The sequence below is a fragment of the Gobius niger genome (assembly GCF_951799975.1).
Source record: "Gobius niger genome assembly, chromosome: 18".
NCBI classification, from domain to species: domain Eukaryota; kingdom Metazoa; phylum Chordata; class Actinopteri; order Gobiiformes; family Gobiidae; genus Gobius; species Gobius niger.
This window is the reverse complement of record NC_136869.1, coordinates 8,188,658-8,213,164: the sequence shown is the minus strand read 5'-3', so window position 1 is coordinate 8,213,164 and position 24,507 is coordinate 8,188,658. Positions and strand designations below refer to the sequence as shown.

The 24,507-nt window shown below is 39.2% G+C and overlaps 3 protein-coding genes across 3 annotated transcripts in view; 1 reads left to right on the top strand and 2 right to left on the bottom strand.

The window, feature by feature from the left end:
- LOC306978112 (WD repeat-containing protein 37-like) overlaps positions 1 to 2,524 on the bottom strand; it is a 38,418-nt gene extending 35,894 nt beyond the window's left edge. Inside the window, exon 1 of the mRNA XM_079576592.1 lies at positions 2,229 to 2,524. Coding sequence (XP_079432718.1) covers positions 2,229 to 2,378 — 150 coding nt within the window. The 5' untranslated portion in view covers positions 2,379 to 2,524. The remainder of the gene's footprint in view (positions 1 to 2,228) is intronic.
- A 5,244-nt stretch (positions 2,525 to 7,768) lies between these two features.
- Positions 7,769 to 11,230, top strand: idi1 (isopentenyl-diphosphate delta isomerase 1). Its single transcript, XM_079576595.1, has 6 exons — positions 7,769 to 8,007; positions 8,815 to 8,984; positions 9,060 to 9,152; positions 9,249 to 9,379; positions 10,822 to 10,926; positions 11,000 to 11,230. Exons 1-6 carry the CDS (start codon positions 7,841 to 7,843, stop codon positions 11,210 to 11,212), a joined length of 879 nt encoding a protein of 292 aa, XP_079432721.1. The 5' UTR covers positions 7,769 to 7,840; the 3' UTR covers positions 11,213 to 11,230.
- Positions 11,231 to 15,986: 4,756 nt separating this feature from the next.
- LOC306977880 (copine-3-like) overlaps positions 15,987 to 24,507 on the bottom strand; it is a 32,772-nt gene continuing 24,251 nt past the window's right edge. Inside the window, exons 17-26 of the mRNA XM_079576319.1 lie at positions 23,647 to 23,745; positions 23,323 to 23,409; positions 21,768 to 21,827; positions 21,566 to 21,699; positions 21,432 to 21,486; positions 21,282 to 21,333; positions 21,069 to 21,202; positions 19,245 to 19,481; positions 17,737 to 17,848; positions 15,987 to 16,123 (exon numbers count right to left, since the gene is read on the bottom strand). Of these exons, the coding sequence (XP_079432445.1) occupies positions 17,738 to 17,848; positions 19,245 to 19,481; positions 21,069 to 21,202; positions 21,282 to 21,333; positions 21,432 to 21,486; positions 21,566 to 21,699; positions 21,768 to 21,827; positions 23,323 to 23,409; positions 23,647 to 23,745 (969 nt within the window). The 3' untranslated portion in view covers positions 15,987 to 16,123; position 17,737. The remainder of the gene's footprint in view (positions 16,124 to 17,736; positions 17,849 to 19,244; positions 19,482 to 21,068; positions 21,203 to 21,281; positions 21,334 to 21,431; positions 21,487 to 21,565; positions 21,700 to 21,767; positions 21,828 to 23,322; positions 23,410 to 23,646; positions 23,746 to 24,507) is intronic.

Below are 24,507 nucleotides of genomic sequence, written 5' to 3'. Positions count from 1 at the left end.
CCCCACCTCGCAGACAAAACATCATAAAATAAACATCATGCGGGGTGAGTTTTGTCATTTTTATACTCACATGAAAACTAAGATGTAAAGGGAGGAAAATAGATAAAAATATCCACTTCGACCACTGCGTGAAAAATCAAAACTTTCACCTGCCGTGTCTCGCCTTAAGCCACTAAAAGGTGTTAACATTAGTCTGCAGTTTCAGCCCAGTAGCATCGAAATTGGGGAAAAAAATGGTGTTGAAATTGTGTTTCATAGGAGATTTTGTTGATCCTCTTCACAGAGAAAAATGTTTTAGTGCAGTTAGCCCTGTCACGATAACAAATTTGAAGTTCGATATATTGAGGCAGGAAAGTATCGCGATAAACGATACTATTGACTGTAACGATACTAGATACTGTCAACTCTCAGGCACAAAAATGACAGTTCGGTTAGAAATCAAAATTTTACAACGAAAAAATAGGGGGGAAATGCTAATAAATGTACAGTCGATAAATATCGAGCCCAAAAATATATCGTTTATCTGTTATTTATTGATGTATAGTAATCCTCGTTGCAGTGATGATAGTGATACTTAGAGAATCACTGCTTTAGTTTTCTTTCAGCTTTTTCAAAACTATCTATGCAAACATCAACCTCCTGAAAAAGACAGACGTAAAGCACTTTGCACTACAGCCTTGTATGAAAAGCACTCTATAAATAAAGCTTTGATTGATTGATTGAGCTCAAAGGGACTCTTAGAAAGTGCCTTATTGTTTTGTTATAATGATATTAATAGGTGGTGGACACGTTATTTAAAGCAGCCACACCGCATACAATTTTCCCCAATAAATAACATTGAAATACAAGCATTTATTTTATGACAGATATTTTCATCCTTGAACAAACAAGTGCTTTTGCTCGGCTCAGCTCGACTAGACATGACTGTAAATTTACCAGGAGTGGATACGTCTCCACCTCGTTTCCATGGAGATGAGACTAAAGACAGCAGAATTGGAGATTTAAAGGGGCTTGATGCAAGTTGGCCATTTTATACTCACTGCTGCCACCTCAGGTCATACATGTAACTGCACCTTCTATATTAAGCTCGTGCTTGACGGCACTTCGGACCCGAAGTAACAACTTTTTGAGTGACAGTGCAGGATTTTAGAGGCAGTTGTGGTGAACAGGTCTGGGCTCATTCTACACATTAGGACATGGCTGGAACATGTACAGGAGGAAAATACATATTTTTTTACATTTTTAAACTCTGTATAGTGCCTTTAAACAGGTTAGGGTCTCATCCAAATCCATTTTTTGATTACTGATTCTGTGTCGAGCTGGTCATTGGGAGCATCTTTTGTGTTGATGGCAACAGTATAGCCCAAAATGTTATGCAGTGTGCCTTTAAGATAACATAAAAGTACAAGTAAATACATTTTTATAGCTTTGTATTTGTACGAAACATACAGTAAATGCAATGTCTCCTTCTCTTGTCTGCCTGGCACGTCACTTAAAGCAAACATTTGCCTATGTTTGTATTGTGGTGTTTGTTTTGTAAAGGTAAAGTGATGAACCTGACATGTGCTCGGTTGTTCATCAACATCAAGTGTAGAAAAAAGAAGTGGGAAAATAAATAAATAAAAGTAAAATGTGCACAGAATCTACGACATTAACAAAGCTGGACTTGGAAAAGATACCTATAAATTATCAGACAACACTGTTCTTTACCATCAAATGTAATAAAACACATAAAATGAACAGCATTAGTGCTGTTCTAAACACAAAACTACTGCATTTGCCCACTATATTCACCATATCCTATATTCACCATATCCTATATTCACCATATCCTATATTCACCATATCCTTTGTTCAATAAAGCAATACAGACTCACTCATCCTCTCCGTCCAGCATGCTTCCTTTGTTTAGATTTTTTCATAAATACCAAAAGCTCTGCAGTCAACTATCAAATGTAAAAGAGAAGCAAATACCCTGAATAAAAATGTAAATCCTATCATAACTCTGGAACGGAGTGTTTGAAGAGATTGAATAAACACTCAGGGCACTCAAACTGTCAGCCTCCTCGTCTAATTGCCCAAAGATGGAGGTTTTTATTTCACTCTAAAGTAATCTTTCTGTCAGTTTGGAGCTGCTGTTTTCCATTTTCTTACAATATGACCGGGGCTGTCAATGCTATGAGGTCACAGGTAAAGAAATAAACAATAATAAAGATGTAGAAACTGACCTGTCCGTCCAGCATGTCCCCTCTGTGGATGCCCGGGGGCCTCTCCTCGGTGCTGTTGGTCCGTCGGATGGACAGACTGTGAGCTTTGCGCTTCTGTTTCGGGTGTCGAGCAGAAGCCGAGCCGCTGCCGCTCCCGCCCTCCACAGGCATCTCTGCCGCTTCAGGCCACGCCCCCCTCCGCGCACCTTATCCAACCGCCCGGCAGGTAAACAAAAGGGCCAGGCTAAAAACAGACCGCTGCTGCCGACGTTGCCTCGTTACTGCACGGCCCCTTTGGGAGGAGACAGGGAGGGATGGAAGGAGAGAAAGTAAGATTTTAAACTTGATATAGCAGAGAAAAGAGCAAGTGTGGCGTCGTTTTACAAGTGAAAAGGTATTCGAGAACGCAAAAACAAACAGGAAGCTATTATTAGCTACAACAGAGCGCCTGACAAATGTTGTGACTTCTGTGTCATTTCGTGAAGGCAATATTACCTACTCCTGTTTTGAAACTGGACTTAACCTCTTACCCCCGCCTTAAAGAGAGTTTAAAAATGTTAAAATGATGTATTTTCCTCCCCCTACATGTTCCAGCCATGTCCTAATGTGCAGAATGAGCTCAGACCTGTTCACCACAACTGCCTCTAAAATCCTGCACTGTCACTCAAAAAGGTGTTACTTCGGCTTAATATAGAACCTGCAGATACATGTATGACCTGAGGTGGCAGTAGTGAGTATAAAATGGCCACCTTGCATCTAGCCCCTTTAACCGAGCACATTCTCTCCAGTTTGGCATCACCCACATCTAAAAGCTTCTATGAAAAAAGCCTCAAAATAGTGACAAAAATGCAAAGAAAACAAGGATGAAAATGCAACAAAAAACTGTCCAAAGGTGTCAAATGTAGCCACAAAAGTTTGACAAAAATGCAACAAAAAATGGCCAAAAAAGATGAAATTGCATCAAAAAAGCTACAAAATAGCAAGTGAGAAAACAGCAAGTGAGAAAAACAAAGTGAAAAAGGTGAAAAGATCAGTATAGATCAGTTTTGTAGGTCTTTCAAAAGTGGCGTTACTCTGGCCTATAGGCTGTAAGCTCCAATCAAGGAGCTTTTAGATTCGGATAAAGCCGAACTGGAGAAAATGTGCTCGGTTCAGGCAGTTGTTAGAAGAATAATCATACACCAGTGGTTCCTAAAGCATGGTCTGAGGCCCTCTGGAGGTCGTCAGAGACACTGCAGGGGAGCCTCCAAACACATAAAAATTAATTGAGTTTGAAATAAACTTTGCATGAATGTGTTAAATACAATCCAGTTAAACCTATTGCCACTGTTAACTCGTGCTTTATATTCATTTATAAGGAGAAAAACATGACATTTCTAATAAATTGAGTGAGTGCTGCTGCAAACAAATGTCTATTCCAATCAAATATGGAGGAAGACGATTCATGATTCCTTTTATCTATTTATAAAGAAGTGATGTTGACAGTGACGCCCTTTATCTAAATTTAGAGACAATGTGGTGGATGAAAATAAAATACAACACAATATAAAACAAATACCATAGGCTGTCAATGGCTAGTAAATTTGAGCTGTCAGGTTTGTGAAGAAACTAACACTGGTATCACCGACGCCTTCACTTTACATGTCGAAGTGTGAAGGTTTCAGTTCTCCTTTTCTCCTCACGACAGTTTCAAAACATTATGTAAATGAAGATCAAGACAAAGCAAACTAGAACATTTTCTCCCAGACGTGTGGAGGCGCTCCCCATAGGGATAACATTACATGTAGACGAATTAAACAGAAGTTATTATACCAGGCTGCTTTTCTCCATCATTCAGATTCAATATATTAATTTAATAACTAACTAGTTTTGAAGAAAGATTTAGTAATTCGTAAGCTTTCAAATTGTAGTATTGATTACTATATGGAAGCAACTTTAATTACCATCTTTTCATTCAGTTGGCTCATTTAACTGGTCTATAAGTGTCATTTTAAATCACTGTTTGCTTAGACTCGTTCTGCAAGCACATAGTTTCCAGACGAGTCACATAAATGTGTTTTAACATCAGGAATTACGATCACAGCTGTTTAAGAACTGGATAATCTTGCAATAAAACCCGTTGCCTTTTCCGACAAGACCATAACGAAAGAAAGAATATTAAAGGAAATGCTACTTTAGCCTCTTAACCCCCACCTGAACAGAGGACTTTTTCTCCAGTTTGGCTTTAACAAAACAAAAAGTCTATGGGGAAATATGGGGAAAATGTGACAAAAAAAGCGACAAAAACGGAGAGAAATGTGAGGAAAAAGTGACACAAATTCAGCAAAAAATGTAACAAAAAATTTACAAAAATTCGCCGAAAAAGTGACGAAAATGCAACAAAAAATGTGACAAAAATGTGAGGAAAAAATGTAACAAAAAATGGACATAAATGCGACAAAAAAGTGATCAAATGTAATGAAAAAGCTACAAAAAAATGACAAAAAATTTACAAAAAATTGACGAAAAAGTGACAAAAATGCAACAAAAAAGTGACAAAAAAGTGACAAAAAAGTGACAAAAAAGTGACAAATATGCAACAAAAAAGTGACAAATATGCAACAAAAAAGTGACAAATATGCAACAAAAAAGTGACAAAAAATTGACAAAAATGCGCCGAAAAAGTGACGAAAATGCAACAAAAAATGTGAGGAAATAATGTAACAAAAAATGGACATAAATGCGACAAAAAAGTGATCAAATGTAATGAAAAACCTACAAAAAAATGACAAAAAAACGACAAAAAATTGACAAAAAAGTGACAAATATGCAACAAAAAATTGACAAAAAAGTGACAAATATGCAACAAAAAATTGACAAAAAAGTGACAAATATGCAACAAAAAAGTGACAAAAAAGTGACAAAAATGCAACAAAAAAGTGACAAAAAAGTGACAAAAATGCAACAAAAAAGTGACAAAAAAGTGACAAATATGCAACAAAAAATTGACAAAAAAGTGACAAAAATGCAACAAAAAAGTGACAAATATGCAACAAAAAATTGACAAAAAAGTGACAAATATGCAACAAAAAAGTGACAAAAATGGGACAAAAAAGTGACAAATTAGCGAATAATGTATAACATTTTTTAAATAATGCGACGAAAAACTGACAAAAATGTGAGTAAAATATGTCAACAATGCAATGATAAAAAACGTTTAAAAAGTGATGGCAACAACAAGGAAAAAGCTCTATTTAGATGAGTCTTGTAGGTCTTAGCTTTCAAATAAGGTGTTACACTGGCCTATAGAGTGAAAGTCGAGAAGCTTTTAGATTTGGGTAAAGACATTAAACAAATCCAGTCAAACAAAGTGAGAACAGATTGGACAGTTAGGTGTCATCATCATGTACATGTCAATACAACAAGGCAGCAGAATTATGCTTTAAAGCCAAAAAACGTGACCTTGATTTGATAGATAAACAATCCCGGTTAGCAAACAGCCAGTAGCAAAATGTAAAAGCAAATATGATCCAGGTTAGCCATACTTAAATCACAGATAGACCTAAAACACTGGATCCTTCTGCTACATATCTCTTTTCATGACAAATTAAGAGGGTTAAAACACTCACCCTGCAAAAGACTCCTTTAAAACGAGCGCAGATTATCTCTAAAAAGCGAAATTAGCTTCGTTTGCGGGAGGAGCTAGCTTGCATCATCACACACCGCTGCTCCTAAAACTAGCCTAAAAAAACAACAGGGATCAAAGAGCAACCTTGCACACAGGCGGTTCGTCACGACAGCTTTTGCTTGATGACACAACAAGGAACACATAGACACAAAATGTGAGGAGAGTTGTGTGTTTCTTTAATAAAAACCCAATTTGACACATATCACATTTTTGGTGTTGCGACCATTTCCGTATCCACTGCCATTTTCGGCCAATCAGATGAAACCATGAGTCACGTTGGAAATAAATGGACCAATGGCAAATCTCGACATCACAGGGAGCGAGTGCACGACACGGGCCTTGTGTGTGTGTTTTTTTTTTTTTTTTTTTCGGCCGCTGCTGCTTCGTGCTCGTGGCTAGTGGCGCATCTCGAGAGTTAAAGCGGACACAGAGGAGGAAAGTGCACGCGATTCTTCTGGATTTGAGCGTGAGTACGTGTGCGTTTAGAGGGTTTGTGCGCGTGAGACGTGTAAAGAGACGAACCATGCGTACTTTTGGGTGTACTTATCAGAGGCTGGTGGTGTGGCGCTGCAGCGGTGGTCCGATGGCGTGTTGACAGCCAGGGTTCACTGGAAAATGCGGAACAGGATCTACTGGAACCGCAAACGTGCTCCGCTTCACCAAAACATAAGCAGCACTCACTTCCTGAATGCGTTCTGTTTGTCCAGTAGATATCAAATGTAAATGTCAATACTGAGATATGTTCTTACCTGAGTTTAGACGAGTTGATGCGGACCTGTCTGGTCTTTGTGCCTGTGGAGGAGCATGGTAGGTTCCAACTTCACCCCTGTTTGGAGCTATAGGAATTCATTGGGAGAAGCCAAATGCTAACAACATTTTTGGTCTTTTTGCGTGACTGAGGACATGCACAAAGACCAGACAGGTACACATCAACTCGTCTAAGCTAAGAGCATATCTCAGTATGGAAAAACTGTGAACTATTCCTTTAATCTAGTCACATTTCTGGAAACTAATGTTCACGCTATATATATACATTTTTAACTTAAAAGTATTAATAAAACTGTGAATATTGTCTCCAAATATAACATCCAGAAATGTGGATGATGGATATCTTGTAGCTTCTGTAAATGTATTAGTCAACTCATTAACAAATAATATTGAAGAATTTGGGAATATTTATTATATACTTGTTATGTCTAGTGCAGTGGTTCCCAAAGGGGGGGTCGGGACCCCTCGGGGGTTCGCGAGGCCTTGGTGGGGGTCACAAAATTATTTCAAGATGAAACAAAAAGAAAAATGCTACAGTTTTAAGTACCTTTTTTAGGGAAACCAGCCTGTAATTAGTGAAATGTATTCAATTATACTGTTTCGACACATATTAACTTGATTATAACATGTTTTTCTTCCCTAAAGTAGCGTAAGAGGCAATAACTTTATACAATGGGGGTCCCGAGTTGTTTATGTGTCAATTTTGGTGTCCCAGCCAAAAAACTTTGGGAACCCTGGTCTAGTACATAGTCTACTTTTACGCTTATGTTTTAGTAAAGTGAAAATACTGATTTCCAAAGCAAATGCCTTTCTATACAATAAATAATTTTAAAGAATAAAAAAGTGCATCAATTTAAGGATTTACTTACTGTAATATAATTACTTCAATATTAATCCTTCAAAATAATATCACTCAAGTAGAAGTACAATTAACTTATGATAAAACTACTCCAAGAAGTACACTTCAGAAAGCTACTCTAATGTATGTAAATGTAACTCAGTACTACCTGCCCCTGGTCATAAAAATGTATTACAGTAGGAATGGAGTAATGCATAACAATGATGAATTAAAAAATGTATACATTTTTTTTTACTCCACTCATGTTCCAGTCCCTCCTGTGTTTTGACTCCACTCCGCGTCTTCCACTGGGCCCTCTCTCCTCGTGTTCTGATTGGCTCCGGGTGTTCTGGTCACGTGATGGTGCGGGCCTTGTGGGCGGGGCTGCGGCTGCTCTCCAGTGACGTCACCGCTCTGCTAAAAACACACGGCGCTGCTGGAGCTCCTGCTATTTCTGCAAAAGGAGCTTCACTTTGGAGCCGAGCGGCACAAAAGCACCACTTTACGTCTTTCGGGACATTTTACGGGTACGTGTGAAGCTTTTCCATGAATGATTTATTGGTTTACAAGGTTAAAAGAGCAGTGTAAGACATAAGCCTATTATTTGGGACTAAGCTAAGGATAGCACGCTGCTTGTCATCTAATGATGTCTGGAATAACGCCACTTTAAAACGCAGCTTCGACATATGGCAACGTGGTTTTGTCTTTTATTACCTGAAAACGAGATAATGCCCTTTGTTCACTTGCTTAGTCAATTAGGATCCAGTCTAGTCAATAAGTCACAAAGCAACAATGCAGACTTGAGTTAGTAAGTGTTGAAAAAGTGCTGCAGTTTTGCTCAATACTCTTTAACCTCTTAACCCCCGCCTTAACCGAGTGCATTTTCTCAAGTGCGGCATTAGCCAAATCTAAAAGCTTCTTGACTGGAGAGTTTACAGCCTATGGTCAGTGTAACGCCTCATTTGAAAGCTAAGACCTGCAAAACAGTTGTTGTCATGTTATTGCCACTTTTTCCCTCGCTTTTTATGTCACTCTTTGTTGCTCTTTTGTGGCTTTTCTGTTGCATTTTCACCACAGATTTGTCTCCTTTTTGTCACATTTTTGTCACTTTTTGTTGCATGTTCAACCTCATGTTCATAAACCAAGTCTAGACTATATCAAACCTAAACTAAAGTTGCTAATTCACACTAAAGCGGACAAAAGTAAGCAAGTGTTATGCGCAAACTCTAAGAGGAAGAGAACCGTTGCATCACCTGTGTTGTAAATGATAAACCTATGTGTTATTACTCCATTATTCATCAAATCCTTGTTGTTATTATCTGTGTGATTGACAGTGGAGTGAGAAAACAGTCAACGGTGAAAATGCCTGAAATCACAACGGATCATTTGGACGAGAAACAGGTGCAGCTTCTGGCTGAAATGTGCATCTTAATCGACGAAGACGACAAAAAGATCGGCGCAGACTCCAAAAAGAACTGCCATCTCAACTCCAACATCGACAAAGGTGAGTGAGCTGCGACATCCCGATGAAAACAAAACCTTCCAGTTGTGTGAGACGCTTGGGGATTTTCTCTTGCAGGTTTGTTACACAGAGCGTTCAGCGTCTTTCTCTTCAACAGCGAAGAAAAGCTGCTCCTGCAACAGAGGTCTGACGCCAAAATCACTTTTCCAGGTTCGTGATTAAGACGAGAATCAAGCTATTTCATTGAATGTGTTGTAAAATCACCATCAGCTTCCAGAAATGCAAACTCTGTGTATGTGTTTTCAGGCTGCTTCACAAACACCTGCTGCAGTCACCCTCTGCACACGGCGTCTGAGCTGGAGGAGGCGGACGCGATCGGGGTGAGACGAGCCGCACAGAGGAGGCTGGAGGCGGAGCTCGGGATCCCGATGGCGCAGGTACGACACACTGATATTGAAGACCTGTTTTAAAGAGGGGTGTTTGGTAAGAATCTCAAACACATCTTTATTATCACTATCTTATACTTTGTGTGTTAGAAATAGTATTGATCTAAAAAAAAAAAATATCCAGTAGTTTCACTTTCTGATTTATTTAGTATGTCCCCAGAAGCCCCTCCTCCTTTTGCTCCACTTTGTTGCGCATATGTTTCAATAAAGAGAATAAAAAGAAAGCCATGGTGAGTGTTTTTACTTGGTGATGAAAGGTGTTAGTTTTGACAACATATTTTAATTTAGTCTTCCTCTTTTGACGAAAAAGTAATTTAATTTTAGTCAATATTTAGTCAAATTATTCAATTGTAGTCTAGTTTTAGACTGCAATTAAATCTCAAATTAATTTAGTCAACTTTACATTGAAAATATATATTATAATCATATTTAAAGCAGAGCTAAGTAACTTGTTTACCCTAATGAATCCTTTTTGTAGTCTCTCTGGGGGTAATACAAGTGTGAATGGGATGATTGGAGGGTCTTTCATCTCCCCCTGGTGTCTCTGGCCAGAAAACCACAATTGCAACTTGACTGCCACCGGACCAGAGCAACCAATACACACTAATGGAATCACGAAGAAGAAGCTAACAAGCTAAGCTAACGGCAGGCTCGTGCCACTTAAACAGTATTTACAGCCAAGTTTGAGTGAAAAAAATGTATCTCCATTGTGTAATTGGATGTACAATATCCCTCTCCCTCTTTGTCTTCTCTGTCAGCGTAGTATTTACTCTCACGGACAATTAATGAGTAAAGAACCACAACATGCTACGACACCTGCAGTGGCGCTTATGGCCTCTAGGGGCATGTGTTACGGCGCTTAATTCTGCTTTGATCAAGGTCCTCTGCTTCATGAGGCTTCTCCCACATGAACAAAAGCTCAGAGGTGTATCTTTTTGACAGTGAATTTAAATGATATGAGGCTATTTCAAACTCTTATTGGAGGTTTTGATTAATTTAGTCTTTTTTATTTGTCATAGTAAAGTCAATGAAAATATCTGGACATTTTAGTCATAGTTATAGTCCCTTTAATTTAGTTTTAGTCTAATTCTAGTCAGCAAAAAAAATCACTTTGACTAAAATTATGATGAAAAATGTTGTCGAAACTAACACTGGAAAAGGATTAAGCTTAGCAAGAGATCGAAAGGTAAGGAAAGCCTTTACTCGATACATATTTTTTAGAAGCTTAGTCACTGGTGAAGATCTAAAGATTACTCAAACACGTGCTATCGGCTTGAAACACCACTCCAGGAACGCTTTTGATAAGGGAAGAACACTGTAATATGGTAAAAAGCTCTAAAAGTTGATTTTAGAATAATATCCCCCCTTCAAATATTACTGTGCACTGGGATACAAGGAGAAAAGACGGTGATGATCCTTATGTGTTTGTTCAGGTCCCTCCAGAAGAAATGACGTATCTCACCAGAATCCACTACAAAGCTCAGTCCGACGGAGTTTGGGGCGAACATGAGATCGACTACATCCTCTTCATGCAGAAGGTGCCTCTTGAAACAAAGCACGGTGTCGCGCTTTGGCTTTGCAGTAATAATGCGACTCTGTGTTTTACTTCAGGACGTGGAGGTGAACCCAGACCCCAACGAGATCCAGAGCCACTGCTACGTGAGCAAAGAGGAGCTGAAGGAGCTGCTGCGAAAGGCCAAACGCAACGAGGTCCTGGTCACGCCCTGGTTCAGCCTCATCGCGGACACTTTTCTGTTCAAATGGTGGGACCATCTGCACGACCTCAAGCAGTTCATGGACCAGGACAACATCCACCGCATGTGAAGAGTTTTAACGACTGCTGCTGTAGCTCCGAGTGGACTGGAGAACGCTGGAGGATTTAAAGGGGAAAACGCTTTGTTATAACTACACCTTATTTAGCCTTAAGAAATGATCAATTAACCTCTTAACCCCCACCTGAACTGAGTGCATTTTCTCCAGTTTGGCTTTCATCTAAAAGTGACAAAAAGCGGTGAAAATGTGAGAAAAAATTGTGTTTTGTAGGAAAATGCACTTGGTTAAAGTAGGGCTGAAACAACTAATCGATTAATCGACAACTAATCGATTACTAAAATAGTTGTCAACTATTTCAGTAATCGATTAATCGTTTTCTAGTAAACACAGACTAAAGTTGAGCAAAAAAGACATGAAAATTATGTATTTTGGATGAAAACCTACTTTGTTTTTAAAGTTAGGGTCTGCAGTGTTTTGTACATTGTAAATTTCATAAATATCTGTCTTTGTCTCGTCCAATCAGAAAGCAGAATTAGCACAAATAGCCTTGTACAAATGTTTACTTTAAGTTTATTCCATCAACATGTCCTCAAGCGGCGTCACTTTAGCTCTATGTGATAAAAAAATGGAAAAAATACAATTTCCATTTCCTTTCACAGCCAAGCGATTAATCGATTAATCGTAAAAATAATCGGTAGATTAATCGATTACCAAAATAATCGTTAGTTGCAGCCCTAGGTTAAAGTGATAGTCTGTAAGTTTGCAAAGTGAGGAGAGAAAAGTGAAATTTGAAAGTAAACAATCAAATTCCTCTCCTCTTTAACCAGAAAGCCCTTCTTAGTTTGCAAAATGAGGTGAGCAGGAACAGAATTTTCAAAAGTAAACAATCAAGCTCCTCCCCCTTGATCCTGATTGGACCTGACAGGCTGGTTCACAGAAAGAGCTCGTCTCATTGGTCGACACGGGAGGATACTAGACTCTGATAAGTCGCTGAGATCCGGGAAGGCGGGACTCCACAAAAAATAATGCATATATATTATTAATTAGTTTACATCATGCATATTTTATAACATTTGTTAACATTTAGACTTCCAGACTATCACTTTAAGGACGGGATTAAGAGGTTAACACTTATCATGAACAATTCATTAGTTAAGTGTGACTAACACTTAACAATGAATAAGTGAAGTATGTGAATTTATTCATTATGAGTCGGGCATTAATTGTATTAAAGTCATTAAGTCTTAGTCACACTAAACTAACGAATTGTTCCTGATGCATCAAGTGATAATTCAGCATTTCTTCAGGCTATATGAGGTGTAGTTATTATAAAGTGTTTCAAGGCTCAAACTTCACTTGGTTGGTTTACTGTAAAATCTAAATATTTGTCTAAAATGCCTTTAAGATGCTGCTGCTGCTGATATTCTCTCAAATCCATTCACAGAGTTATAAGCTGTTAAATAAAAAGAGCTGCACAATTAATCCAATCGAAATTGCAATACGAGTCACAATTGGCTAAAGGCTGTACAATATCCTTTGCAAACACCAGTATAATGATGACTTTTACCTACATTTTCCATGGAAAAACCTCCCACTCTGTCAACTGAATATGTACAATAATGTTCATAGGACTGTACAGTATTTTTACATCACGTACGGCGATAATCAGTGTTAGACGGTAACGGTAAGAAAAGGTGACTTTATGAACTCTTGTTTGGTAGTAACAACCCACTGAATAATAAAGTTTATTTATACTAGTTCTTTGTATTTGTTTGTGTGGTTTCCAAAGTCGCAAGATGATTTTGAGACAATATCTTTTTCACAATTCTGATTCTGATAAAGAATTATAACAAGTTTTAGTGAAATTGTCAAAATACAGTATCCATACTAACATCATTAAACCGTAAATTATTATAAGTGTTAATTACATTTTACAGAAGGGGGTCCCAGGTTGTTTGTTGAGCGATTCAGGGGTCGTGCGGCCTGAAAGGTTTGGGAATCCCTGCCCTAGATTGTTGTTAGAACTCAGCGCTGTAGGACTGCCAAGAGATTAGAGGCCAAGATAAACACCTGAAAGATCAACCTCTGTGAGTCCTATAAATTTCTTCTCCTGAGACACTGACGAGGCACCAAGAGCCCCCACACCTGCAGCACAGAGGGGGCGTCACAAGAGGAGCTACAGGAAACAAAAAAGGGACAAACGAGGAGATGGTGAAAGACAGTCATCGAGCGGAGGGAGCTGCAGGAGGAAGAGGAAGGAGGAGCTGACTAGTGCAGGACACCACGCTCTGAAACAGGGACCAACCCAGGAGGCGCTGCACCATTTCAGGGGATCAGAGACCGAGGGAAGCCAGAACCGAGTGTGTTTTCTCCATTTCAGTTTTATCCAAATCTACTGTAAAAGCTTCTCGACTGGAGCTTATAGGCCAGTGTAACGCCTCATTTGAAAGCTAAGACCTGCAAAACTGATCTTTTTCCTTGCTTTGTTGCCGTGTTGTCGTCACTTTTTTCGCTTTCTTTTTCCTCTCATTTTTGCCACTATTTTGTTGAGTTTTGATCGCTTTTTTGTTGCATCTACATTGCTTTTTAAGTCAATATTCTTCTTGCTTTTGTAGCTTTTTTATTGCCCTTCTGTCCTTTTTGTTGTGTTTTCACCCTCGTTTTCTGTTCAACTATCTTTTGAGGCTTTTTTTTTTCAAGACGCTTTTAGATTTGGGTAAAGCCAAACTGGAGATATTGTGCTCGGTTCAGGTGGGGTTAAGGCGGTTAATGTATGAAGTTAGTTTGTGACGATGCAGAGGAAGCGCCTTAAATGTCCAGCAGGTGGCAGCAAAAGCACGTATTTCAAAGAACGCAGCATAGATACAGAATTTTATTCATTTCTTTGATTTTTGCAGCAAAAGGCACAATAGCAAAGAGTCTAACATCTTAACACATAAATGATACATCTACGTGGAGTCATCTGGAAGAAACAATAACATTTAGCGCAAAGGCAATGGACAAACATGTTTAATACTGACACAATATGGAGTGAGGCGGCTTTCACACTAAAGGAGAACATATTTAAAAATTACTATGGGACACTTTTGCAAGGTTGTGAAGCCGGCCAAAGAACTTTTTTCCCCCAACAATTAATACAATATAACAATATCAAAGCTAAAGTGTTCAGAAAGTAGTCATCCGTACTGGCTAGGATGGAAGTTTTGCCTCTCATCCAAGAAAACCTCTTCATTCATTCATCTTTCCTCTTATAAAAAGAACTTGATTATCTCCTCAAGATGACTGCTTTTTGAAAACCTTTGATGGAAAAACTCCTGTATGACTGAGAGCTTACACAAACAGTTAATTAAAAGACTAAATGGCACAAGGAGATAAACACAGATTTAACACATATCGACAACAATGATTTCTTGGCTAAAATCTAAAGGCGACTTCTAATAGTGATGCCACTCGGGTAAACTTTAGGTGACCAGTGCGAGGTCGAGGTCGAGCTCGTCCGGGTTTAATCAAACAAATGTCCCTGGAATGAAGCGATGGCAAATCATGTTTTAGAATATGGCACGAGAAGCTTTGCAGCAAATTTAAAAAAAAACATGATATTGTGCATTATTTGGTCATAGTTTGCATAGGAATATTTGTAATAAAAGTCACAGGCATTTAAACAGTTGTAACAAAACAGACCTTGGTTTTATACTGGCATTTTGAAAGTAGAGCTGTATGAGGTACTTGCACTTCGCTGTATATATCATCAGGCTTCAGGCCGTCGATTTTTGACTCTATTTTTTAATGAATATGTTACGAATAATACCCTTACTCAGCTATATTTACTTATGTACAAGTTGTATTCGGTACTGGTGCTCTTGGAATACTTTTACCACTCAGTATTTGTTAATTGTACTTAAAAATGTGATGCATCAATACTTTTTCTTGAGTCAGAATTGAAAAAATCTTCCCACTGTGAAGAATCGGGATAATACAAATATATTAGCAAAGTTAGGAATGAGTTTGGACCACAGTTCGACTTTACCCAAATCTAAAAGCTTCTTGACTGGAGTTCACAGACTTAAGGCCGCATTTTAACCACGCATTTGAAAGCTTGTTATGATTTTCGTGTTTGTTTTCCTACGTGTTTTGGTCACATTTTTTGTGGCTTGACATTACCCCCCTAAAAAACAACTAAAAAAAGCCAAAATGTTACAAAAAAGAATGAACAATAAAATGTGGCAAGAATAAGACAAAAACGAGGAAGGAGCTTTGATCAGTTTGGTAGGTCTCAGCTTTCAAATGAGGCGCTACACTGGCCTATAGGCTGTAAACTCTCCAGTCGAGAAGCTTCTAGATTTGGGTAAAACTGAACAGGAGAAAATGTGCTCGGTTTAGGGGGAGGTTAAGAGTTTTTAAGTTGTTGTTTTTTTCAGAATTCAGGCACTCATTTCACCACATACTCTTTTACATGAGTGATTATTCCTATGATCACTTTTCAATCCTACTCGAGTAAGATCAAAAGAAAGAAACCTTATTGGAACTTGATTAAATGCTTTGGCTTTGATAACAAGTACCACATACAACCCCAGCTACATGTAAACGAGCATAGATATTCCCTGTGGTTGGGCCATTAAAAGTTATTGAAGTCCATTCCAGTTCACTGTACCATAATGATATAATGACATTGATATTTGCTACAGAGCAGATAAATACTAAGCACAACTAAAGCTAACACCTAACCTGGTAACTAGCGCTGGTCTACAGAGTGGTTAGTGCTGTTGGGTTGCAATGATACGATTCTGTGGCATTTTCTCCCTCGTTTCCCCCCGTTTTTGTAAATAATCAGACAGTTCCCGTTGGGTTGGGACTCGGAGCAGCGCTGGTGTTGGGAGGACTTTGCTTCATGAGGGTGAAAAACTCCACGAGCTGAGTGGGGACTTCTGCCAACACGCTTTTGGCCAACGCCTCGACGGGAGCCTGGGAAAGAAGAGGGATTAATGAGTCGAGCTGTAAAGGTGGTTTTAGAGACGACGGTGTTTGTAAAGGGATTATGATGAAGCAAGCAAGGAGAGCAGCAAGCAGGAAAACACATGGGAGGAAGATTTACATTACACTGGAGAAACAAACCTGCCATTTTAAGTTCGACAAACATAAACACGCATGCAAAAAGTCTCCTGAGTGAGTAATCTCAACTTTTTTGTGTCTAAACATACGGGATATTATTAGCAAACTGTGTGTTGGCACTGAGAGAACGTCGGGCCCGAACACGTCTTGTTTGAAAGCCGGGATTCTTCATAATCAATGGTTGAAGTGTTTTTTTACAGACAGAACGAGCATAAAGATAAACTGTACAATATACATTAACCTCAAGAGGGAGAGATGCATTGTACCAGGTTGTAGCACTTGTGCTAATTTCCACCTGTAGTCCCTGGGCAGATGTCACGATTCAAATATACGTATCATGATACAGGGGACCCGATACAGTACGTATTGCAATATATTCCAAAACACAACGTATTACACTTTATATTACACAGTTTTTCATGATAACAATGTGCAATGTTTTACCCCGAAGTAATTTGATAAGAAAGCGCAAGTTGAGTTTCCAAAATGTATAAATTCTGATGTTGATTAAGACAAAAGCGCAAATGGCAGAAGCGTTTTAAAAGTCTGGTTCTTTTGTTGAAACCAATCAGCACCGAATCTGGATTCAACAAAACTATCTTTAAGTTAAAAGCATTTGTGTATTGTTTTTCCAATAACTGAGTTGAGTATCAAAAGTATTGTGATACATAGTTTCTGATATGATACAAATATCAAGTGGTATTGCGATATATTGCAAAACGATATACCGGTACTGTATGTATCATTGATGATTGTATGCAATAGGGCTAGGATAAAATATCGGATCGCAATACTTTGTGCTGCAATACCAAGCATCGATACTTTATCAAGTATTGCAATACTTTAAATACTTGTGTTTAGAGGCATTTGTATCATAAACTCCTTTGTTTTCTTATAACAGCTCTTTGTTACATTTTGTGTTAATGCATTTTTCAATCTTAACACTTCAATAAATGTCAAATGGACTTTGTTTTATAAACTTTAGACACATGACTGTTTTTCTATGTACACATTTTAAGATAAACACATTACTTGAATCGAGATACGTATCGGCCCCCTGAGTATCGGATCGTGAATAAAGGGTATCGTCCCAGCCCTAGTATACAATATTATAAACTCAAATGTAAATGGTAAGATGTTGACATATAAACCTGTTTAAGCCATCATGTATTCAGTGGTTCAGAAGTTGATATTGACAATAAGATAAATCACTAATTATATCATCGTTATCAGCCTTTTCAACCCACTTAATAACGTATAAGAATTGGCCTCCAAGCTTCCCCACTGGAGGGCACTACTACACCAACTGGAGAAATGTAAATATGTGAATGAATATTGATCTTTTGGCTTGATACAGAAAAGCAGAGGAAATGTACTAGTTAGCGCTGGTGACTGTAATGAAGTGGCCCATGCAGTTAGAGTAACAGCCGCAGAGATGATGATGACGATGGTATTATGGGATGTACCCTATGAAGCACTGGGCTCGTGAGGAGGCTTCAGTTTCATTAAAGCGAAGAATGAAGACAGTTGCTGCGGTAACTCGGCCAAAACGCTTTGGGCTAAAGCCTGGATGGGCGCCTGCAATGACACAAGCCACAACACAAGGAACAAACTTTATTCTGCTCTATCGAGGATTCTTCTCTTAGGAGTGATCTGTAAAGTTTCAAAATCTGTACTTTAAGGATCAAGCTCTAAAAGGGCTCTGGTTTCCAAACTTCCAGCCAGTGAAGGTGACTCAAGGCGGCCATTTTCTTCAAAGCACATCCTGAGTGCTGCACTGCAGTCGCCAAATACCCCTGAGGCCCTGATTGATTTTCTCAATGGGGACAATTAAGGCCAGTGCAGATTGAGACGCCTTGATGCCAAAGAGCCGCCTCCATTATTTTCTATGAGAGTATGTGCCGAGCGTTGGCCACAGGTGGGTAGTACTGTGGGTAGTACTGTGGGTAGTACTGTGGGTAGTAATCTGGGTAGTACTGTGGTTAGTACTGTGAGTAGTGCAACGCTTTGGAATGTCTCACATTTCTGCCTAAATTGATCATAAATTGTGGTCTGATCTACATCATAATCATAAGAATGAATAAACAGTGCCTGCTTAAACTAATACCATCCAGACATTTACATTTGATCATATTTTTAATGGCCATGACATGTAAACATTCACTAATTAATCTTGGACCATTCCTCTTTGCAAAACTGCTGCAGTTCAGCGAGATTTCTGGGGTTCACTTACTTTTTCCACGCTGTATTGTGAATGTTTACATGTTATGGCCATTAAAATATGATAAAATGTGAATGTTTGGGTGGTATTAGTTTAAGCAGGCACCGTTTATTCATTCTTATGATTTTGATGAAGATCAGACCACAGTTAGTGACCAATTAGGGCAGAAATGTGACTTGTACTTTTGCAAGTAGTTATTTTCATGCAGTATTTTTTACTTCTACTTGAGTACAAGTACTTACGTAAAAAAATAGTAACTCATGTAACTGAGAAAATCTTCAAGTGGCAAATAGATATGTTTTTATAGCATTTTTGATGAAAATATTTCAATTATGACATTATTTCAAGTTTTGTTTCTCATAATTTATGTCACTACTGAAACATACTCAGTACTTACTGTACTCTAGTAAGTTATTTGGGCCACTACTTTTTACTACTTTTAAATTATTTTAAAGTAACGTTGGTGCTGTCCTTCAAATGTGTGACTATTAAGTTATTTTTAAAGATCTATGTTGAGATTTAAAAAGTCAATCAACAAAAAGCGTTTCTTTAAATCTATGTAAACGGAACAGTGCCAGTGACAGTGAGACTTGGAAAAAAGATACTGCATAAAATAATAATGCTCTTTTTAAATGTTTGATTTGAGCAGAGATGAAGGGCGAGTGTAAAAACGCCACATGCCAATTAGCAGAAATCACAGCAAACGTTCACCAAAGCCAAACTCTCGCCCCTCCCTCGTGAAGCCGCACTCACATTCTTGAACTGTCTGAAGGGCACGAACTGCACGATGTCCCTCGTGGCCGGTTCCCCCGTCATCGACCTCAGCCGCCCGTCGTCTCCGTCCAGGAACTCCATGGCGCTGAAGTCGGCTCCTCCCACTCCCACGATGATGATGGACATGGGCAGACGGGACGCGTTCACGATGGCGCTGCGCGTTTGGTCCATGTCTGTGATCACGCCGTCAGTGATGATCAGCAGCACGTAGTATTGCTGCGGAAACAAGGAGGATTGTAAACTTCTATCTCCAATAAACCACGTGCCGACTTCACTGTTGTCACATTCTGCTACTGTCGGAAACCGTAATGTTGCCAAGGTTAAAAAGAGCCTGGCAAAGGAGGCAATAAAATCATTTGGCTTCAGGTCAAACTGGAAAGAGTCCAAGAGCGTCGTCACAGCAGCAGTTCAATCAACAAATTCTAAAGTGAAATGCATCAGCGTTAAGGAATGTGCAGCATGTAAAGCCACACGGCGCAATACAAAAATACACACTAGAGGCATTCATTTGGTTGCAGGGGTTTCATTGATGAAAAACACCCCAGAAAAAACATGTGTGTGTACAGTATAGTTGTCACGGTAAGAAAGGGAAAAGAAGAATGAAGAGAGCAGGCAGAGGAAGCAAGTACAAAGCTTTCTGCCAGAGGTCCTGAATTATATTCCACTTATGCCCAAATTGAAAAGAAATTGTCGAGAAAAGGTCTGGAACAAACAGAGTTAATTCACGGTCATGTTTTTTGTTTTCAGCCTTAATTAAATCTAATAATACATCTTGCATTTTGGGAAAGATGCTATTCATTGAGTCCTGTTTTTTTGGCTCCTAAATATCAGAATGCATATGGCCTATATGTGCACAGTGATGCAGTGTTTCTCCTCTGCTCAGTTCAACACACTTATTAAGGTGTCTTTCCACATGTGACGTGAACAGACTCTGGCCTCTGATTGGCAACGAGAGAGTGGACAGCCCTCACTATGGACACGCAGGTCATACGGATTTAATATTTCACAACATCACACGGCTGTTCTAAAAGGGGATTTTGCCGATATTAGCATTTAGCCGGTGTTGGCGCAGCTTTAGCTGAAGTTATGTGACATTTGCATGCAGCTTAACCTACATAGTTGTATTTAGCGGTTTCTTTTCTATTTTATTACAGCTTGGCACCTTTGAATGATTCCATAAGTCCCACCAGAAGGCAACATTTGTCCACATTTGTTCTTATCACGGCTCTAAAAACTTTTAATGATGATCTGTACAGCGTGCTCCGCTGTGGGGGTGCCGCCCATAACAACTGCGGGTGCGTGTGCGGTGGAAACAGAAGTGTGTGCAGGTCAGAGTCGATATGTGCACGTAGATGGTGGTGTGCGCGGTCTGGTAGCGCTATGTGGAACAGCGGCTTTAGCCCTGCTTAGACGTGGTTTAGTCCAGGTTTAGTCCAGGTTTAGACCCACTGGTAGCTATTTTTCTTTTTTTCACAATCGGGAAACAGCTGCACTAATTTGATTCATGCAAATGACCAGTTACGGTGTCTACGGTGTCTGCAAAACAAGATTATGGCACCAGCCAGGCCGGTAGTTTTCCAGCGTTAGATATAAATTGAATGGTTTACGCTTTGTCTACTATTAGGTTAAACATTGAGCCAGGCTTTCAATGGCATTTACTGTAACAACTGTAACAAAATAATTTGTGAATGACCCCTTTGTGTAAAAATTGGGTTACACAAACAATCAATACTCTACAATTACTTAAAGCCTCCTTTTTCTCCAAATAACTCACTTAGGAAGAAAAAAAATGCGTTTACTCACAGATGCCGTTGTTTGCTGAAGCGCCTGGCTCGCGAAGCTGGCTACGTGGTTAATGATCGGAGAGAAGTTAGTGGGTCCGTAGAGTTTGACCTGAGGGAGACACATCCTGTACGCCTCCACGACTCCCTCAACACCTGAAACAAGGAATTTATACATAACTCTTTTCATTATATGGTCAATCGCTGGTGAAAGTTAATAAATAAATGTTCGTACCGGCACAAAATGGGTTTGACGGGTTGAAATTGAGGGGAAATTCGTGGGAAACCTGTAAAGAGAGTCAGAGTGTTTGTCAAAGGCACTAAGTTTTCTATTCAGCTTTAGGTTCGAGTTAGTTTTGCATAAGTTTACATGTATAAACCTCACCTGCCACGAAGGAGGGACCTGAGCACCGAAACCAAACGCAGGAAACATCTTGTCACTGGGAAAGAAAATAGATCACTTTATTAATACAATCTCAGCCTGTGATTTCAGCTACATGTGTGTGAAGCAGCTGAGACCTGTCGTAGTCCTGAATGACGTTCCCCACGGACCATATCGCACTGAGGTACTCGTTCACTCCCTGTGGGCTGATGTAGTGCAGAGACTGGGGCGTCCGGGGGTCTCCGTTCGAACCCGTGAAGTCCACAGCCACCTGGGACACATTTCACTTTAGATCTAGAAAGTAATCGATGAGTAAACACAGCATTTTCTAAAACTTACTGTAAAGTTGATCTGACAGCCTCCCATGATGTAATCCAGGAACGTGTACTCCTTCACCACCTGCAAAGTATTCAAGAATATCTTTCACTTTGACAAACAACAGTCAGTGTCGTGGGGTGTGGCCGTGTGACTGAGCATTTTATAAAGTTACCTGGCAAAACCTTTTACAAGCTCCACAAATAGATCTTCAAACAATTGGCAAAACTAGAAGGTTTCCATGATGGGCGACACAAGTGAACAAGTTTGGCCACTTTCTTTGCTCTACAGGTCAGTTACGCAGTGAATATTTCAGTCTGTCTCACAACACGAGGCTGCGTTAGAGATTTGAGGTCACAATGGAAAAAATAGCTCAGAAAGTTTGCGAGTTTTTAAAATGTAAGAATGTCAGAATGCTTAAATAAACTTTTTGCTTTTTGTTTGTTTGTTGAATAAATCATTGGTGAACTATTAGCTTCCCATTAACAGAAGCAGGTCAAATGTACTGCTTTTTAACGTCATTTTTAATGTCCAAATACTATATTTTAATGCCACAAACATTCCATCAAACAGAGGAAAGTGAATTGGACAAAATGAATGAACATTTTCTAATCTGGACCATCATTTTGGTATTTTCAATGAACTTATACAGTAAAAAGTGTTGAGCAAACTTGTCCAATCAAAGTAACAGGCCAACATTTTTCCATAGTGTGATATGTTCTTGCCTGAGTTTAGACGAGTTGATGTGTACCTGACTGGTCTCTATGCATGCCCTCAGTCACGCAAAATGACCTAAGATGTTGTTAGCATTTGGCCTCTCCCAGTATATTCCTATAGCTCCAAATGGGGGTGGAGCTGGAAGCTACCACGCTCTTCCAAGGGCTCGTAAAAAGACGACAGGTACGCATCAACTCGTCAAAGCTCAGGTAAGAACACATCTCAGTATGGAAAAAACGGTGGCCTGTTCCTTTAATTTAGATCTAATGCCAGTTTGACTCCAATTTTACACTTTTTAATGACATTTAAGGCCTTGATTTTGGCATAATTCATTTAATAACTTTCAATGTTTTTTAATGCCCCGCGGAAACACTGATCAAATATGTTTTTCAACCATAAAAAATACACTTGAGTGATGTCACACCCTGGACTCATACAAGAACTGTGAGGAGCATATCGTCCAAACCAAAACACTTTCCTAAACCTACACTCTGCCTAATACTCTTTCTATTGAATTATAAAATAAATTATAGAGTTATTGCAATACTGCACACACTTGGTCAATATAAGCAAGATGGAGATAAACATGGAATGAGTCTATTCTTCGTAACACTGTCCCCTTCAAACGCTGGGGTCAGACTTTGATAGATGTTTCAGTGCATAACCATCAAATCACATTTTTAGGCTTCAGTTTATATCTGTCTTTAAAGAAGTGACCTTCAGCTGAAAATTCACAGATTTTGCAACCCTAGCTCTACAACATCAATCAAAATACAACAGCAATGGGATCCAATTTAGCAGGAAGCCATAGTTTGACTCCAGGACCACAGTTTGGAAACCTCAGCCGTGGACAGACTCTCACCTGACACTGTTTGACACTGATGACGCCCGAGTTCTTGTAGCTTTTCTTCTTCTGCTTCTTTTTACTGTTGATGCAGTCGAACTCGGCCTGAAAGGAGAAATAAAAAACATGCTTAATCCTGTGCAACTATGGACCTGAGTCGGGGTAGAGCCAGGGCAATGATCATACAGAGATTCAGATTAAAATACATCAAATACATCAAGAAGGATTTGCGGGTTATATACAGTATGTAATAAGACCCTACGCAAAGGATATATACAACATTTCTGCATTTCTGTTTTCCACATAAGATGTTATACTGTCTGAATAATTGTTCGCACTCACAGGGGAAACCCGCGACGCCTCCTGTAGCCGCGTCATCGTGGTCTCGAACGTCCCGATCAGATCATGTGACCCATCGTTGTCGTAGTCGTAGCACTCCACCTTAAAACACAGGCAAACATGTTTCAACGAAAGGAAACTGAGGAACCAGAAGTAAACGATTTCCCCTTTTATAACCAGTTCACCTGTTTTCAGAACACACAACAGAAGCACTGCAATATAGATGAACTGAAATCACACAAAACATGCCAGTGCAGAAAAAGCTACTGGACTTTCTTATTTAAGGCAAACTTGTCTACCAGAGAAGTAAAATAATATAAGAGCACTTTCCTACTTCTAAGGCAGACATTTGGACTTAAAATAAGAAAAAAAAGTAATGTTGGTAGAATCAGTACATAAATCTAAAACGACTTAATTCACGCAGTGCAAGGAAAACGTACAGACACATGTGTTGAATTTAGACACACCTCAGCAAAACCCCAAAGCTCACTCACTTGTTGTGTGAGGTTAGTAACGACTTCCTTCCTGACATGTGCAGAGGTAAAGACATAGATGCGATTTAAAACAAAGGAGAGTACGGTCATCTAATCAGAGGCAGTTACGGGAGCATTTGAGCTGAAAGTCATTGTCCAAAATACTTCATGAGGCTACACTCATTATGGGATAGAGTGGAATTCTATCAGCATATAAAGACACTAAATTCTCAAATTAAAGGCTCTCAAAACAGCAGTAAAGTCAAGTCAAATCCTTTAAGAGACTAGATGCAAGTTGGTCATTTTATACTCACTACTGCCAACTCAGGTCACATCTGTAACTGTACTTTCTATATTAAATTTGTGCATGACGGCACTTCGGACCCGAGGT

What these genes read in the sequence shown, in the direction of transcription:
- idi1 (XM_079576595.1), top strand. Translation starts at nt 7,841, where the DNA reads ATGGTGCGGGCCTTGTGGGCGGGGCTGCGGCTGCTCTCCAGTGACGTC. An exon ending in CAACTCCAACATCGACAAAG is followed by an intron (nt 8,985 to 9,059) that starts GTGAGTGAGCTG and finishes TTTCTCTTGCAG; the next exon opens with GTTTGTTACACAGAGCGTTC. An exon ending in TCGGGATCCCGATGGCGCAG is followed by an intron (nt 9,380 to 10,821) that starts GTACGACACACT and finishes GTGTTTGTTCAG; the next exon opens with GTCCCTCCAGAAGAAATGAC.